Raw genomic sequence first — 20,102 nt, forward strand, 5'->3', positions numbered from 1 at the left:
AATGAGTTGATTAACTTACACGATGTCGAATCAAACAAAAACCTAGATTTGAGTTTATCAAGTAGTATTGTGTAGTATTGTGGTTTTTTGTTTTGATTTTTCATGGCGAATTCCTCGTTTTTGACGTTTTAGATTCGATCAGCTGGGCTGAGGCATCTACCTTTCTAATTGTGCCATGATATGTACAAACATGGTACAAATACACAGGTAGCCGCATCGGCAATTGTTGGTAACATAAGATGTCAAAATTTGACATCAATTCAATGCAATTGACACATTATGTTACCATCAGCTGGCATGACAATGCTACCTGTATTATTGTACCATGTGTACAAAAACAAAATAAGTGAACGGAAAACGAAAAGAAATCGATGATTTTCATTCATAATTTTGCAATTGTTTTTGCAGTTGTCTGGACGCCTACGCCACACAGGCAAGTTTTGGGTTTTTGACAATCAGTACATGAACTCAACTGTCCTGTCATGTGTAAACGCAGGGTTAGGTTCATTCATTGTTGGGCGGTTTACATAACACATGAAACACTTTTGTGAGAGAGTGGAGGGATATTGTGGTGGAACGAAACAGTACTTACATTTAGTTAGTATTTCTATTATTTTATTTATTTTTTTATTCAATAAAACTAAATCCAGCTATGTAAACAATTGCTAGTTTAATAAACCATTTAAAATTCTTATAAGTAAATAATAAATAATTTGTTTAGCTTTAATTAATCCAATATTTTCAGAAGGCGTTTATGTCTGCAGGGCATCCGGTTAAGACGATGAACATTTGAAATACATCCTGTGTGTATGTAACTATTTGAATAAAAACAAGTAACAACTTCAAACGGTGTTTCTGGCATTTATTTATTCTTATACCAGAAGTGATTTATTTTTATTTATTTATGCATTTATTTAATCAAATGGTTTTAGCACGGTGTCATGCTGATTATGTGTCTCTGTCTCAAATACTTTACACACCAAAATGGCTACACAATTTTTATATTAGCTGGAAGAGCCCTACGGAGGTCTTCTATAGAATACTCCTACGGAGGTCTTTTATTCTATAGAAGACTACTACGGTGGTCTTCTATTCTATAGAAGACCCCTACGGTGGTCTTCTATTGAAGACCCCTACGGTGGACTTCTATTCTATTGAAGACCCCTACGGTGGTCTTCTATTCTATTGAAGACCCCTACGGTGGTCTTCTATTTTAAAGAAGACCCCTACGGTGGTCTTCTATTTTAAAGAAGACCCCTACGGTGGTCTTCTATTTTAAAGAAGACCCCTACGGTGGTCTTCTATTCTATAGAAGACCCCTATGGTGGCCTTCAGTTCTATAGAAGACCCCTAAGGTGGTCTTCTATTCTGTAGAAAATCCCTAAGGCGGTCTCCTATTCTATAGAAGACCCCTACGAAGGTCTCCCATTTTATAGAAGCCCTTTACGGAGGTTTCCTATTCTATAGAAGACCAATACGGAGGTTCAGCCTCAATCAACAAGAGAGGTCTTCTAATCGATAGAAGATGCCTATTGAGGTACTCTACAAAAGACCCCTACGGAAAACTTTTACTCTACAGGGGGGTTACTCTGTATTGCGATGCGTTTGGTATTTTGTTAGCGCAAGATATTTGCGTTAACGCACGATTTTGACATACGTTTTTTTATTACAGATTGCGGTGATGCCAGAAAGGAAAAAGGGACAAAACTAGTTGCGAAAGGACATACGAAAACGAATTAGAGACGCATTTAATTTCCTTATGCATCGCAATAGAGTAACCCCACCAGAAGTCTTCTATTCGACAAAAGATCTTTACGGAGGTTGTTTGTTAAACGGAAGACCACTACGGAGGTATCCCATTCTATACAAGACATCTGCGGAGGTCTTCTGTTCGATAAAAGACACCTGCGGAGGTCACCTATTTTATAGAGGGCTCCAACTCAGTTCTTTCATTCTATAGAAGACCTCTGCGGAGGTCTCATAGTCTAGAGAAGACATCTACGGAGGTCTCCTAGTCTAGAGAAGACCCCTACCGGATGTCCTCTATTTTATAGAAAATCCCTATGACCATCTTCTAATCATTCGAATACCCCTACGGTGGTCTTCTATTCTGTAGGAGACCCCTATCGAAGTCTTCTATTATATAGAAGCCCCTACCTAAGTTGTATTCTATAGAATACCACTACAGAGGTCTTCTACACTACTAAAAATCCTTACGAAGGACTTTACAAAATAAAACAATTTTTTTTTATAATTTTTAGTAATAATTGTTTATATATTTTAGTTATATTTTTAGAGAGGAGATGAAATTGCATAAAAATATTTAAATATATTTTTTCTTACAAAAACCAAAAATGTTGGGGTAAGAGAAAGAAAAAAAAAACCAAAATTCAAAAATTAAAGACATATTCTTATTAAATTAGTTTAAGAAATTAACCTTGCGAATGATATATGAAATAATGTAAAAAAACACTAGCTTGCTAATTAAAAATTGTTTTTTTATGTAATGGTATTTAAAAGCGTTTTGAAAAAGAAAACGGGAAAATTTAAACGCCTTAAGGGTAGATGAATGACACTACACCTTTTAAAGGAACTTGGGGGGAAACGAGAAGAAAAGTCTTAAAAATACCACCAATTTTTTTCAAGTTTTAAAATTTTTATTTGCTTTTTTCTTCATTTTTTTTGTGGAAAAAATAAAAATATACAGTAATATGGAGAAAAACAAAAGACAAAGAAAATAACCCAGTTTATGTGGAAAGAAATCTGAATTAGCGTGTGAAGTAGAAGTTAAGTAAGAAGAAATGTAAGAACATATAGCCAGCTGACAGTTTTGTTGTTGTGATTTAAAAAACCTAGATTTACATTTGGAAACTGAACCATATAAAAAATCAAAAAAGAAAACATTTAAACCATTATTTTGAAATTCAATAATCAAAAAAAAGAAAAAATAAACATTTCAAAAAATTCTGGAGGTATGAAAATTGCTATAAAAAACATTTAGGGAATACATATTTGAGTTTGTTAAAGAAGAAGAGGTTGCTTTGCCATTTGTAAAGTGTGGTGTATGCGTGTTTCTTTGTTGTAGCAGATTCTTTTCTGTGGAAGGAAAAGTTTTCGCTTAGATATCATCAATATCGATCTCTTCACCATCATCATCGTCCTCTTCAATAACTTTCTTGGTAACCTGGGTCACCGCCTTGAGTGGCTCAACACGAGCCCTATCGTTATATTCAATTTCCACCTCTGAATCTTCTTCGTCTTCTTCTTCCGACGAATCTTCCTCCTCGGCTTCCTTGAGCCATTGTATGAAAGGTTTGGCCTTCTCGTGGATTTCAGTGGCAACATCCTTGGAAACATATTTCTTGCTAACCTTCAGGGACCAATCCAAAATAACCTTTTCGTCCAAAATATCGGTGTCATAGAACAGTTTGAAAATTCCAGCCACTTTGGGCATTAACTTGTCCTTATGCAAGGCAATAACTTGTTCAATACCACCAATCAAATAACGTTGAGCCTTGGGATTGTTGTGGGTGAAACGCAACAGGAGGACACGATGTTTGCGTACATCTGCAGTCAAATTATCAGAGAATAGCAATTCAGCCAATACCAATGGGGCCTTGTGGACAATATCCAAACGTTCAGCCTCAATCAACAACTCTTTGTGTTCAGCCACTGCATCCAATTTGCCATCGTCCAACTTCTTTTTGACAATTTCATAGAAGATATCAATGCGTTCCTTTTCGGTTTTATCGTAATCATCGGAAATTGTCATGCTCTTGGCGCCATCGGTTAAATCTTGTAAACGGGCACGAATGGCTTCCTGAAAATGAGGAAGAAAATCAAGAAAAGGGAATTAATAAAAACAAATCGACTTCGTAGGAATAGATAAGATTAAAAACTATAGAAAACCTGGCCTAGAAGTAGTCCAGCTCCTAAGACCTCCTACGGAGATCTTCTATTCCTAAACTACCCCTACTAAGTTCTTCTATTCCAGTGAAAACATCTTCGGAGGAATTTTATTCCACAAAAGACCCCTACGGAGGTCTTCTACTGTATATAAGACACCTACGCAGGACTTCAAATCTATAGACGTTATATACGTAGGTCTTCTATTCTATAGAAGACCCCTACGGAGGTCTTCTATTCTATAGAAGACCCCTACGGAGGTCTTCTATTCTATAGAAGACCCCTACGGAGGTCTTCTATTCTATAGAAGACCCCTACGGAGGTCTTCTATTCTATAGAAGACCCCTACGGAGGTCTTCTATTCTATAGAAGACCCCTACGGAGGTCTTCTATTCTATAGAAGACCCCTACGGAGGTCTTCTATTCTATAGAAGACCCCTACGGAGGTCTTCTATTCTATAGAAGACCCCTACGGAGGTCTTCTATTCTATAGAAGACCCCTACGGAGGTCTTCTATTCTATAGAAGACCCCTACGGAGGTCTTCTATTCTATAGAAGACCCCTACGGAGGTCTTCTATTCTATAGAAGACCCCTACGGAGGTCTTCTATTCTATAGAAGACCCCTACGGAGGTCTTCTATTCTATAGAAGACCCCTACGGAGGTCTTCTATTCTATAGAAGACCCCTACGGAGGTCTTCTATTCTATAGAAGACCCCTACGGAGGTCTTCTATTCTATAGAAGACCCCTACGGAGGTCTTCTATTCTATAGAAGACCCTTACGGAGGTCTATAGGTTTATAGAATACCCCTATGGAGGTCTTCTATTCTATAGAATACCCCTATGGAGGTCTTCTATTCTATAGAAGACCCCTACGGAGGTCTTCTATTCTATAGAAGACCCCTACGGAGTCTTCTATTCTATAGAAGACCCCTACGGAAGTCTTCTATTCTATAGAAGACCCCTACGGAAGTCTTCTATTCTATAGAAGACCCCTACGGAAGTCTTCTATTCTATAGAAGACCCCTACGCAGGTCTTCTATTCTATAGAAGACCCCTACGAAGGTCTTCTATTCTATAGAAGGTGTCTTCTCTGAAATAGAATAGATGACCCCCTATAGAATAGAAGACCTCCGTGGGGGTCTTCTATAGAATAGAGATCTTCCTACGGAGGTCCTCTATTCTATAGAAGACCCCTACGGAGGTCTTCTATACTATAGAAGACCCCTACGGAGGTCTTCTATACTATAGAAGACCCCTACGGAGGTCTTCTATTCTATAGAAGAACCCTACGGAGGTCCTCTATTCTATAGAAGACCCCTACGGAGGTCTTCTATTCTATAGAAGACCCCTACGGAGGTCCGTGGGGGTCTTCTATAGAATAGAGATCTTCTATTCTATAGAAGACCCCTAAGGAGGTCATCTATTCTATAGAATACTCCTACGGAGGTCTTCTATTCTATAGAAGACCCCTACGGAGGTGTTCTATTCTATAGAAGACCCCTACGGAGGTGTTCTATTCTATAGAAGACCCCTACGGAGGTCTTCTATTCTATAGAAGACCCCTACGGAGGTCTTCTATTTTATAGAAGCCTCCTACAGAGGTCTTCTATTCTATAGAAGACCCATACGGAGATTTTCTATTATATAGAAGACCCTTTCGGAAGTCTTCTGTTATATAGAACACCCTTACTGAGTTATTTTAATCTATAGGAGACACATACTGAGGTCTTCCTTTATAGGAAGTCCGCTATTATATAGAAGACGCCTACGGAGATCTTCTATTATATAGAAGTCCCCTTCGGAGGTTTTTTATTCCAAAGAAGACCCCACGGAGGCCTTCTATTCTATAGAGGACCCCTACGGAGGCATTCCTTTCTATAGAAGACCCCTACAGCGCCCTTTATTCTATAGGGGACTCTTACGGAGGTCTTCTATTTCAGAGAAGACATCAACGTTTGTTAATAAAAATCTCAAAAAATGCTCTTCTACTGTTGTTGTTGTAACAGTGCTCGTCTACTACTCACCTTCGAGACATCAACACTCCATTCGTCGGCATCATCATCACCATTTGTCTCCGGCAAAGCGGCACTAATTTCCGCCTCAGTTTGGCTAGCTTGATTACCACCATCGGAATCGTTATCGGAATTCTTATTCATGGAGCCATTGGCATCACCATTTTCACCATTCTTACCCTTACGTTTGCCACGTTTACCCTCAGTCAAAGAGGAGCCTTGGGCAGCTGGATTAATGGTGGGTGGATTTTTCAAAATAAAGGTGTTAACTTTATGATTGACTTTCAATAGGCCATGGAAACCACAAGCTTTGCAGGACTGAGAAATGGTTTGATTACGATTGGAGACAGTCAAATCAGTTTCTGGGTTATCGCATTCAGGGCACAAGACAAATTTGCGAATAAAACCATCCAAAAGATCTTGGAGCTTGGCAGCATCATGAGAACCATTTACAATGAAACGTTCGTTCTGTAAAGAGCCAAAAAGAGGGGGGGTTGTAAATTAGCGATTTGTGGAGAATACTGAGAGAGATATTGTTAGTTACCTTATGATCGAATTGGGTTTGGGCACCCAATTCACAGCCAAAATATTTGGTTGGATAGGTGGCTGGTCTGCCGATGGCCCTGGCCACATCGGCCATGTTGACAATGACAGTCTTGATGCCATTGCCTTTGCCCTCAACCTTAGCCTGGATCCTGGGCATTTTGTAGCGATAGAAAATATCGGTGACATTGCGGTTTACATTGACGGTACCCATGTTGTTGTTGTTGTTGGTTTGCTTTTACTCTTCGTAACACAAATGAGGGAATTAACAAAAGTTGTTGCTCTCGTTCAACAGAAGCTTTTTTGTTGTATGCTTTGAAAATTTCAAGCTGGTATTACTTGTTTAAGGCTTCTTTGCTTTGCTTAAGCTGCTCGCTCGTTGACCCTTTTTTATTTGTCAAAAATAACCAAACAAACAAAATTGTCACAAAATCTTGCTCTCTCTCTCGTTATCTCTTTAGCTCAAATGGCTTTCATGGAGTTGCAAATAGGGGCCACAAACGTTTTCAATAGTTTGTATGGCAGATTGCTGCTGTTGCTCGCTTGATGTCCAACAGTTTGAAGACTGTGTGGTAAACTGCAGATTGGTTGTAGGTTTAAAATGTTTATTTTTTGATTTGTTATATGGTTTTATAAGATTTGGCAAATTCATGAAGTTTGCTTTTTGTATAGAGGGCGTTGTTGCTGTTGTCGTTTTGTTGTGTATCTTCTCGATTACCTTTTATAAGGGGGTGGTGGTTGGTTGGTACGCTTCTACTACTACTGCTGTTCAATTAGTCAGTAATAGATTTATTTATTATTTTGAGGGGTTTTCTTTACGGTTGTTGTTGTTGTTCTATATCAAGGTTTATCAAGAAATCTCCTTTAGGGGTTTGAATATTTAAGATTTCCTCCTGCTATGGTAATAAACTGTAGCTGCTATATTTTGTTAGGTATTTGCTGTGTGGCGTAACTACTCCACTTGTTTATATAATGATGAGAATGTAATTTCTTTCTTCCTTTCTTCTCTTTGTCCTTCTTACGGGGCTTTCCTTGTTTTAAGTTTGTTTTTCTAATATTTTTTCCAATGCAACCGGGGTGCAAACGCTGGCACACACTCCTTTCTTTGTGGAGTTGTGCGTTTTGATTTTTTTTTTTTTGATTTTTTTGTTGGTTTTTAAATTTTTTTGTGAATTTTTCTCTTTACATTTGTTGTTGTTGTGTTATTTTTATTATTTTATAAAAATATTAATTTTTTGTTGTTATTCAAATTCGAAAAAACGAGGGCAATGCTGTGTGTTGAAATCACGACGAGTGCCTCACGTTTCTCTAAAAGGTTGCAGCTTCCGATGTCTGTTACTAGAAAATTTTGAAGTCCTAAAAAAAACGAAAAAAAAGAAGAAAAATGTTTAGTCAGACATAACCTCAAACTAAAAGTATTGGTATTAATGCTCCGACATATGTATAAATAAATAAATAAATAAAAATATTTTCAAAACAAGTAAAAAACCATAAACATTCACCTCATAGTAAAAGTAATAGCTTGCTATTTGCCTGAATTTAACCTTGACCGTTTAAATAAATGCTCTGAAATCTATCCATCAAAACTATATTAAACATGTAAAAGCTTGTATTCACGTGTAATTAAAATATACTAACAAAAAAACAGTACTATATTTCACTATTACTTCCAATAACAATGTGTGTACATATAATATACACGCACACAACCGTTATACATGATTGTGTGTGGTGGATAATAATTTCCCCCAAGTAAGGTATATTCAAATCAAAGAAGGATATATTAAAAATGCACCTAGTAGAAAGTAGTTAGGCAGCAGCAGGCAGCAGTCGGGCGCCATGTAGAAATACAACAAAAACCAGTTAAAACATGAAATAGCGTGTGTTTACATCATTAGAGAAATTGTGACACAAATATAAAAGACCAACAGCAAAAAAGAAACAAAATGTAAAAAACCAGAGTATACTTTCAGGCGTTACCAAAATTCACACACTCTGTGTGAGAAAGAAAAACTTTTTGTTGAAGAAAAAAAAAAAACGGAAAACAAATTAAAGGAATGTAAACAAATGGAAGGGATGAACAATAAGGATTATATAACATCCATTACGACCCCACTATGCATTCCCAAGTAGTCAAATTAAAAAAAAAAAAAAAAACCTAAGAGGGGTTCCGTAGTTGTAAAATGAATGATAACAAAAGAGATCACAAGTTTGAAAAATAAAACAGCCATTGCATACAAAACCAGTAAGGAAAGGATCAAAGTCGGGCGGGGCCGACTATATGATACCCTACACCAAAATATATATGGGAGATATATATAAATCTGAAATGATTTCGATATAATATGGTACACTAATTACTAGACCAAATTTCGTCACACATTTCAAACTTCATCGAAATTTAACATATATAGCATGTTTGGTGCAGCAAATACGTGAAATCGACCGAACATATATATGGAAGCTATGTCCAAATCTGAATCGATTTTCACCAAAAGCAATAGCGTATGATATTCCCCAATTTTCAGCTGAATCGGACAATAAATGCGACCTGTACGTTGCGAACGGAGAGACGGACAAGCATAAATCGACTCAGAAAGTGATTCTATGTACATACAGTCGCTCCAAGCGAAAGTCGTACACCTAATGAAACTTTTTTAAGTTACTTATATCTCCGACACAAAAAGGGATATGAAGAAAGTATTTACGCAGCTTTATAGTGCATTTAGTCGACAATTTAGAAACACGATATAATAAAATAATCAACCCGTTTACATTGTTATAAAATTAAAATATCTAAAATACAAAGAATTTTAGCACCAAGCAAAAATCGTACAGCAATTATAAAGAGAAAATATTTTATAATATAAATAATCCTTCCGCATATTTCTGGTTTCAGTTGAATTCTGCAATCGATTTAGAATATTTTTGATCAGTTCTGTACAACTGTAGTGTAAAATATGTCAGCGCTTGTTTTGAAAATCTCTCCTATAAGGATGTCTGGAAGAATAAGTCGTCTGGAGACATTTTCCATTTATAGAACCACTATAGACGATTTATTGTTCAAGCTTGGACTACAGTCTAGCCAACCCATGTTATTGAAGCAATTATTTAATACCAGTGCACAGTGCGAAATATGAGCACTTTAGTGGAACTTTACTCAAATTTTGAAGTACGTACAAATCATGATATTCATATGAAAATCCATAGGTATGTATCCCACCATAAATACCTCATACTTAATTTTGCAATTTTCCCCGCGAAAAAACCAGAAATGATCGTAAAAGTTGAGCTTTTTATTCATTATTTTTTTATTTATAAATAGCACATCGATTTACTTAAGTTAATAAAGCGATAGTAACAAATGTTAATCCAGTAGGCTATGACTTTTCATTCTTGTTGTATTTTGGAGGAAATTGTGATTTTTTGGTGTTTACAGGATTGCAAAATATGATTTAGTTTTTTTGTTATTCGTCCGCAAAAAAATGGCTTTTTAATAAGTTCTTGAGAAAAAATATATATATTCTTTGGAAGATTTCTTTATACCCAGCGTGGACCAGCGTACTAAAATTTATATCATTTGAAAGGTAGGAACTTCCTCTATTGGAAAATTAAAAAATTAGCTGCGATTATTTGCGATTCTTAGTAATATGCCATGATTTTCAGTATGACCCCGAAAATATCAAATAACAGTATTTTTCAAAAGTGGAAAGAAGAACCGACATTGGAAGCTATTGTTGGTTTTGTGGTAGAAAAAATGGGTTCGCCAGTTCTAACAAATGATGCTGTTAGTAGTCTGAAAACTACTCTTGCTGTTGTAATTGATACTATAAAGAAAAAATGGAAGAAATGTGGTCGAAAATTGACTTTTTTTAGCAATAAAAATGCTAAATGGCTTGGATGTAACGTTAAATTCTCGAAGGCGGTAAATGATGGATTTCTTAGTAGTACAAATTCATGCAAACCTATAAAAGAATTTAAAAATTGTCATCCAAAAGTTCAAACCAGAAAAGTAAAACACATTGTTCAGACAACTAGCTACGAGGAGTTAGCTAAAGCAACTTCTACAAGCCTATACCAATCTGGAAAACGAAACTCTGCAGCTTTAGTAAGGGAACTAGCATTTGCTTCTCCAGAAAGGGGCAGCTCAATAAAAAAGACTCGGAAATCTTTATCAAAATGTTCACCAAAATTAACACCAGACGAGGCTCTGGCGCTACTCATCGATGCCAACTTATCATCAAACCAATATAACACTGTTAGAGATCAAGCTGAAAATCACGGTTGCACTTTGTATCCACCGTATTATTTAGTAAGGGAGGCAAAGCGGTTATGCTATCCTATGGACATTACTGTAACAGAAGTTTCAGCTGAAGTATCAGTCCAGTCCCTTCTAGACCATACTGTTGCGAGACTATGTTCTGGGCTAGAACACATTCTTTCTTCTTTATCAGACGTTAATAAACCAAATATTATCGTAAAATGGGGTTGTGATGGGTCAGAACAAATTAACTATCGCCAAAAGTTTACGGACACACAAAATTCCGATGACAGTATGTTCAGTTTATCAATGGTACCAATCCAATTATGCGCCGTAAATGATAATATCGTAAACGATATTGTCGACCAATAAAGTTTATGTTTGCTAAGGAAACAACCAGTGTAATTACCTCAGAGGTAAACAAAGTGAAAACACAAATAAATCAACTTAATCCTACCACTATACTTGTTGATGGTAAGGCTTTCAAGTTACAGCAAACATGATATTCTGTATGATAGACGGTAAAGTTGCAAATGCGATTTCGGGATGTACATCTTCACAAACGTGCTATTTATGTGGAGCTAAGCAAACCAAATGAACAACATAAGGAAAATATGTCAAAAAACTATAAATGAAACCCATTTATCCCTTGGACTATCACCCCTCCATGCATGGATACGATTTTTTGAATGTATATTGCATATATCATACAACCAGTACATTCAGACATGGCAAGCTCGAGGAACTGAAAATAAAAACAAAGTTGCAGAGAGGAAAAAATATATTCAACGAAGGTTTAAGGAGGATTTTGGCTTGCTTATAGATTTCCCAAAGCAGCAGACTGGAAACACTAATAATGGCAATACTACGAGAATATTTTTTAGAAATGCAGAAAAGTCTTCAGAAATTACGGGAGTTAATTTGCAATTGATCCAGCATTTTCATGTCATATTAGAATGTATAAATAGCGGTCGTAAAATTAATCCCGAAAAATTCGAAGAATACGCCAAAGAAACATATATGTTAAAGAATATTACTGGTACCCAATGACTGTGACTGTACATAAAGTACTGTGCCATGGAAGGGATATCATAAACTACTGCATTCTTCCAATCGGAGAACTTTCTGAAGAAGCCCAGGAAGCAAGAAATAAAGACAGTAGGAAATATCGCGAACTTTTTTCAAGAAAACCGCGGAAGCTATGTGGTCCATATTTATCCACATACGACCCACAAATATAAGAAACATTTTTGGAAAATTTTAGTAACCTACCTCCTTTGCATCAAAAGTTATGAGTAAAGTTCCACTAAAGTGCCCATATTTCGCACTGTGCAGTGGTCCCAAATAATAAGCTTTTATGTTTGAAGTCAGAGTTTTTGCAGAAAGAACAACGCTTACCTAGGCCAATACATTATTCAACAGGTAGTAAGAACTCATTTTAATTATAAAATCTCATAGTTCGATTCCCAATGACTTCAAAAAAATTATAAAACAACGACTCAAATCTGAAAGATAAGCCCCACACACTCGCAGATACACTGATTCGTTATGTTCTATTATTCGTGTATTAGACATGAAGCAATTTGTGGGATTTTTCACAATGTAATGTCATGTTTCGCACAAAACTTGTTACATCTATCAAAATTACACTCTTTTAAGAAAATTTAAGCATTTATCGCTATTGTTTTGATATTCTAAACATCGTACTTGGACAAATTTATGTATAGCTTTTTTACGCCTTTTTTATCACCAATGGACAAGGTATTTAGGTTGTAAAAATTTGACTGCACATTGGAAAAATAAGCTTCCAAATATTTTTCTCAATCTATTAGAGTGTCGGGACACTAAAAATCAACTCATTTTGCACTTCGTGTATTAAACTATCCACAAGAAAATATTATTTATTTAATGTTTGAGTTATTTTAAATATTTCATATGTGTTTTTTCTTAATAGTAGACATCAAAGTATTGAATAGCTTTGCAGTTTTAATTTTCGATACCAGCTGAATCGAAAAAAATGTGTTTGTAAAGTTGAATAAATCATTTTCTCGTGTGGTTTCATAAAAACTATTTTTATTTCCTTTTTACGCCTCTTTCCCATTTAATCTGATACAAGTTTCCAGAATTGACCCTCTTAATTGTAAAAAAGCACTGATGTTACATTAAATCGATCGTAGGATTTAACAAAAAACAGGAACATGTAGTAGAATTAATTATATTAACAAATACCTTGTCTTTATAATTGCTGTACGACTTTCGCTTGGTGCTAAAATTCTTAGTATTTTAGCTAATTTAATTTTTCAACAATGTAAACGGGTTGATTATTTAATTATATCGTGTTTCTAATTTGTCGACTAAATGCACTAAAAGACTGCGTAAGTACTTTCTTCATATACCTTCCTGCGTCGGAGATATAAGTCAATTAAAAAAATTTCATTAGGTGTACGACTTTCGCTTGGAGCCACTGTATATGCCTAAAATGAACTATGTGTCTATCTCGTTTCCTTTTGTATACAAATCCACAAAGACATAATACCCCTTACGACAGTGTGGTGTATGGTATAAAAATGACCACATGTTGGTCAACTAAACGGCCATTAGGTCGTATATAAAAGCGGCCAACAATCGGACAATTAGGACGTCTATACAGTGCGTTCATACAGGCGCCTATCAGGACGTCTATACAGAGCCCTATCAGGACGTCTATATAGACGCCTATCAGGACGTCTATGCAGAAGCCTATCAGGACGTCTATACAGACGCCTATCAGGACGTCTATCAGGACATCTATACAGACGCCTATCAGGACGTCTATATTTTTCAATTTTTTTTTTTCAATTCAATAAACTTTATTTTTTCGAAATCGTTATAATACATAAAATATTTTATATGAATATATGAATTTTCGGATAGACATAAAGTTTTACAGCATGGTTTATATATAAACCGTCTGCCGGTGTATTGAGTATTAGAAAAATATTAATATATTAATAATTGTATTCATTTGTTAGGAACTGTCTGTATTTCAGCGCTTCTTTCACATAGTTATACAAGTGCAACCAACTGTTACCTCCACAACCGTTTAAAACATTGAAGACTTCACTGTCACATAATGAGGTTTTGTTGAAATAATGTTTTCTAATGTTATTAAAAATAGGACATTTTCCTATGAAGTGTTGCGTATTTTCTGGCTCCCTGAGATTACATATTGAGCACAGATTATATGGTGCTGATCTATAACTATTACAGTTTAATCCGAGCATTCCTGCTCTTGCTCTAATTATGTAGGATATTTGTATTTGTTTGTATTCGTTATTGCAGTACGTTGGCCCAAGTTCGTGGTTTAAAAATTTATAAATTCGATGTTCACTTTGTTGAGACATTTGAACATTTTGCATATAGACATTATTTTTCACTTCCAATAATAACTTTTGGCAAGCATTGCACCATTTTTCCTTGTCCAATGTTACATTTTGGTTCTCAATGTTGTAAGATCTCAATTGGTCTTTATAATCTTTATACCAGGAAACATTGCGTTCAACCGTCTTCTTTGCTAGAATATGAGGAAGTCTATTGTTGTCGTATTGGAAAAGTACTTTGGCAACATATTTCAAATGAAGTGCATATGTGTATATATACCCGGGCTCATATCCAGTTTCTAAAGTTAAAACATAATTGGGGGTGGTATCTGGTAGCTTCAGAATATGTTTAATAAAAAATCTATATAATTTATCCACCTCCTCAAAATAATGATTCCCCCACACTTGTGAACCATAACTTTGGATAGAACGGCATACGGCCAGGAACATTTTCCACTTAGCAGTCAGTGATATATTAGGTTTTCCAATGAAGTTCTTCCAGGTAGCATTTAGACATGACTTAGCTGCTTCATTTTTCGTTGATATATGTTTACTGAAAGACATTTTAGGCGTTAATAAGATACCAAGGTATTTATATTCATTGACAACTCTAAGGGTATTTCCCTTATATTCCCATTTATCGCTTGCACTCATTCTGCCTCCGTTTCGAAAAATCATTATTTCTGATTTTGTTTGGTTGACTTCCATTCCCCATTTGTCACAATACACAACCAGATTATCAATCATATTTTGCAGTACAAGGGGGTTATCTGCCAGAATGACGATGTCATCTGCATACATTAAGATTCTAATATTCATTTTATCAATATAAAGACCGCCGCCAAGGGCATCATGCAAGTCGTTCAGGTATAATGCAAATAAGGTAGGGGACAATAGACATCCTTGCTTCACTCCCGATTTCGTCTCAAAATATGCAGATAGATTCTCTCCTGACCATACGGAAGATTTTGTATCCATATATACTTTCTCTATAAAGTTCAGAATTTTATTAGAAAGCCCACATTCATATAATTTATATATTAGTAGTCCGCGAGGTACTCTATCGAACGCTGCCTTGAAATCGACAAAAAATGCATATACTTTTTTGTTTTCTGTAAATTTCAGATTTATGATTGACACTAAATTAAATATATTATCTGTGGTTGAATATCCTTTGCGAAAGCCAGCTTGGTATTCATTGATAACATTGTTTCTGTTTATCCAATCAGATATTCTATTATTTAACATACCCATCATGATTTTTGCTATGCAATTCATAAATGTGATTCCTCTATAGTTGCCCGGATCATTTGGGTCACCTTTTTTTGTAAATTGGATAAATAATGCTAGACCGAAACATCTCGAAATCATCGTGACCGTTAAATATCTTCGAGTACGAATCACACAGCGAAGTTAAAAATTCATTAGTCGCATGAATAAAAAATTCATATGGAATCCTATCCATTCCGGCCGCTTTGTTTTCTTTTAGCGTTTTAAGGATTTCCGTTATTTCTATAAGAGAAAAATTTCTGTCCAACATACTGTCTCTTACTTCGTTTTGGACGTAGTACAGATCTGGGGTTTGTATGGGAGGATTAAGTAGCAGATCAAAATGTTCTTTTAAGTCCTCAGCTGATATATTGCATCCAATTACATTATTATTTTGCCTTATTTCTTTCACCATATTCCACCATGTTTTACTATCATTTATTGTATCCAACCTGTTTTCAATTCCGCGGTAATAATCTCTTTGTTTCTGGGCGCATAACTTCTGGTAAATCTTCTTCCGCGCGACGTAAGCTTCTCTATCTTTGGGGTCTTGCGTCGATCTGAACATGTTTAATTTTCTCATTGATTTTTTTCTGGCTTTTAAACACTCCTTATCAAACCATTTGTTATGGAAATGTGATTGTTTCCTTTGCGTGTTTGATGGATAAGATTTCTCAATCAATGAAATAAAATCGTGCATGTTTGAACTTTTTTGTAAGAGGTGCATATTATTATTCAGGGTTTGTTTGTAGTATACTTCATTGTATTTATTCCATTTAAGTTTCGGTAACAGTTTCAAATTTTCTGAATCATTGTGACCAGCATTTGATGTTTTTAGTTGGAGAGTTATCGGAAGATGATCCGACCAAATCTTGCTTTCAACAGCAAACGACTGTATGTCATTTATTAGATCTATTGACACTGCACACAGATCTATAACAGAGCTGCCATTATTGTTCACGAATGTGAAACAGCCTTCTTCATCTCCTACAACTCTACCATTTAGAATAACAAGCCCGTTATTGTTACAAAATTCAATATATTTTTTGCCGTTTGCATTTACTATTTTGTCTCTAGACTTTCTTGAATTTGTTACAGTGTGGAATTCTTCTAATAGTTCTTTGGACATTTTTTGTTCTTCACCAATGCGTATATTGTGATCGCCTATTACAATTTTGCACACATCATTACATTCCACTGCCTTCTTTGCTTGTTCAAAATCCTCCATCCAGTTTGAACCACGTAGGTAAATGGGAATTATTTCAAATTTTAATGAATTTACTGAACAGCACAATATATCACAGCTTTCCCTGGTGATCATTTCATATTTGAATCCTTTTTCCATCAAACTCTTTTTTACTCCGCAAAGCATTCCTCCAATGCCTCGCCCTCGATTATGATTTCTAGACGCAAACCTCCAATGAGTTTTGAAATTAATAAATTTGTTTCTATAGTTATTTTGATTTTTTTCTTCTACATGTGTCTCTAACAATATAAATATATCGAATCTTTCAAGATATTCATAAAACTGGTTGTGGAGATATTTGTTTGATAAGCCATGAATATTATATGCTACTAAATTAATTATTGACTTATTTTTACATTCATGTTTGGAACAATTTTTGTTTTTCTTTTTACTATTAAGTTTTGTATTTGATTTTAAAAGTTTTTTGAATTAATTTTTGCAAGAATTACGTTATAATCTAAATCAACACTCTTTATTTTCTCTCCATAAATTTTTACCAGTGCACTTTCTGCTTCTTCTTTATCACACTTAAGTTCTTTCTTTGCATTCCAATATAACACTTTTCCCTCAATAACCAACTGATCACCACGAACGCCAATCTTCTTTTCTTTGTTGATTTTTTGGATTTCTTTTTTCAGCTGCAGCATCACTTTTTTCTTTTCCAGCCGAGATCCACATAAATCCCTCTCTATAAAAATGTTTGATCCTGCTAGTAGTTTTGTGTTTCTCATTATTTCGGTTACCATTTTGGAAGATTTTAGTTCTACAAGTACGGTCATCTTTTCTCCTTGTTGATGTAGCTTTTTCACATGCTCAATATCCACATCAGACTTCATTCTTAAATTATTTTTGAAAAGCTTTCTAACGGCTGCATATAATGAATTTTGATTTCCAAGTCCACGTATAATTATTTTCTTTCTTCCTAGTTCCTCCTCTAGCCATTGAATGCGGCGACTATCAAACTCTTTTTCTTCTCTCAGCTTCTGCACTTCCGTTCTTATTTCAATATTCTCTTCCTTCAATCTGTCTACCTCAGTTTTAACGTTTTCGATTGCGTTTTTCACCTCAGCAATATCAGATTTTGTTGCAAGGTTCTCCAGTTTCTCATCTAAAAGCCTCGACATGGAGTCATGCATAAGCTGCATAAGCTCCGTTGTTGACATATTCCCAACGACAGCTGTTTGATCTGGTGATGTTTCTGCGAGTTTGCGTTTTGGAATTTGCACATCGTGAGACAATGAGCCAGTTGGAGTGTTGGCAAAACTACCGGTTTTATTTGACATATTTCAAAATATTTTTGCCACACGTCGATATATAAGGTGGAGTCACACGTCAAAATACAAGGTTCTGCCACAGGACTATGTTCAAGGTGTACTCTCCAAAAATAACCCAGTATTTGAAGGAAAGAAATAAACACAGCTGATTATGTTTGTTATTGTCAGTGCTCTTTTATCTTTTGAGCAAAATTGATTTTAAACTTTCCAATGGAAATTAAAAATTTTTGTATATTTTGCGTTAATTATTTAATAAAAAATACGCGATCTTTTGTGAAAGTGGTGTTACTGTTTTGCGGAGCGTGTGCAGAAAGTGATCGTTAATTGATGAAAACAAATTTGTGTGTTTAATGTGCCGGTAAGCGCGTTTACGTATGGAAAAACTATAGAGCTCAATAATACACGTCTACTCCCGTATAAAGTTCACTCAATTCAGGACGTCTATATAGACGCCTATCAGGACGTCTATATAGACGCCTATCAGGACGTCTATATAGACGCCTATCAGGACGTCTATATAGACGCCTATCAGGACGTCTATATAGACGCCTATCAGGACGTTTATATAGACGCCTATCAGGATGTCTATACATACGCCTATCAGGACGTCTACACAGACGCTTATCAGGACGTCTATACAGACGCCTATCAGGACGTCTATACAGACGCCTATCAGGACGTCTATACAGACGCCTATCAGGACGTCTATACAGACGCTTATCAGGACGTCTATGCAGACGCCTTTCAGGACGTCTATACAGACGACTATCAGGACGTCTATACAGACGCCTATCAGGACGTCTCTACAGACGCCCATCAGGACGTCTCTACAGACACCCATCAGGACGTCCATACAGACGCCTATCATCTACAAAAACGTCCTTTAGGTCGTATACAAAGACGTCCTTTAGGTCGTCTATAAGACGTTCCTTTATTAGTCTATAAAGATGTCCATTAGGTCGTCTATAAAAACGTCCTTTAGGTCGTCTATAGAGACGTCCTTTAGGTCGTCTATAAAGACGTCCTTTAGGTCGTCTATAGAGACGTCCTTTAGGTCGTCTATAAAGACGACCTTTAGGTCGCCTACAAAGACGTCCTATAGGTCTTCTATAAGACCTTCCTTTAGTAGTAAATAAAGACGTCCATTTGGTTGTCTATATAGACGTTCATTAGGTCGTCTATATAGACGTTCTTTAGGTCGTCTACAAAGACGTCCTATAGGTCGTCTATAAGGCGTTCCTTTAGTAGTAAATAAAGACGTCCTTTAGGTCGTCTATAAAGACTTCCTTTAGGTTGTCTATAAAGACGTCCTTTAGGTCGTATACGCATCAGGTCGTCTACAAAGACACCTTTAGGCCGTCTATAAAGACACCCTTCAGATATCATATTGCACCTATAAAATAACAAAAATACCCTGAAGTAGTACGTACTGACATGTGTATTGATTTTTTGGTTTTTGTTCGAATAACTTAACGCCACAATGGCTTTAATGAAAAAAAATTTCTCATCACTACTGCTCTTGGAAAACGGTTAAGGTATCACTGGGTACGTTGTTGTGGAGAGATTGTGTGATTTGACATTTTAATTGCATTTTAATTGTGGTTTTTGATAGGCTTCCCTTTTCAACACTTTCCATATATGAAACTTATTCATTAACCCTTAAACAAGAAACAAATACATATTTTATATGGGTTTCTAAAGGGAAATACCTAAGGCACACTTTGCACTAACCGACGACGATTACAGCCTTCGTGTTCTCTTGGTGTCAAAAGTTCTTGAATTTCGGTGTATGTGCCGTGGGAAATGCGCATAAATACATATAAACAACATTTATTATTGCTGTAGCAAATACCTTTGTTAGCGTTTTGTAGTTTAAGGGTTAAAACCTTGCATTTCATTATAAAAATAATAAAAAAAAAACGAAGGAAATGTGGTAACGAAACTAATTGTATTTTTCGAAACTAAGGCACGAATCTTTCGTTTCCAACGCATACCAGGTTTTTAACAAGAGGTGCCGTATAAATCTACATATTAAATATTAGACTTTTTTTCGGTTCAACACTTACCTATGACTTAAATAGCGCCGATGTGAATTCATGCACGAACTAACTAACTTGCTCCGTTGAGGTGGAGATGGAGGTGTTTGCTGGTATACTGGTGTTTCTGCAATGAGAGAAAAAGTATGAAGAAAATAATGAAAAACTATTGTAAAAGAAAAATAGAAATCCC

General features: G+C 35.7%; 1 protein-coding gene across 6 annotated transcripts in view; it reads right to left on the reverse strand.

The window, feature by feature from the left end:
- Positions 1 to 2,635: 2,635 nt before the first annotated feature.
- Positions 2,636 to 20,102, reverse strand: part of eIF5 (eukaryotic translation initiation factor 5) — a 37,633-nt gene continuing 20,166 nt past the window's right edge. For all 6 annotated transcript variants that reach the window (XM_073978715.1, XM_073978717.1, XM_073978718.1 and 3 more), the window contains 4 exons: positions 19,940 to 20,036; positions 6,466 to 7,820; positions 5,934 to 6,389; positions 2,636 to 3,820 (listed from right to left, as the gene is read on the reverse strand). In XM_073978715.1, coding sequence (XP_073834816.1) covers positions 3,119 to 3,820; positions 5,934 to 6,389; positions 6,466 to 6,678 — 1,371 coding nt within the window. In that variant the 5' untranslated portion in view covers positions 6,679 to 7,820; positions 19,940 to 20,036 and the 3' untranslated portion in view covers positions 2,636 to 3,118. The remainder of the gene's footprint in view (positions 3,821 to 5,933; positions 6,390 to 6,465; positions 7,821 to 19,939; positions 20,037 to 20,102) is intronic.

Source organism: Musca autumnalis, unplaced genomic scaffold (genome assembly GCF_047663935.1).
Source record: "Musca autumnalis isolate F117 unplaced genomic scaffold, ASM4766393v1 scaffold_3, whole genome shotgun sequence".
NCBI classification, from domain to species: domain Eukaryota; kingdom Metazoa; phylum Arthropoda; class Insecta; order Diptera; family Muscidae; genus Musca; species Musca autumnalis.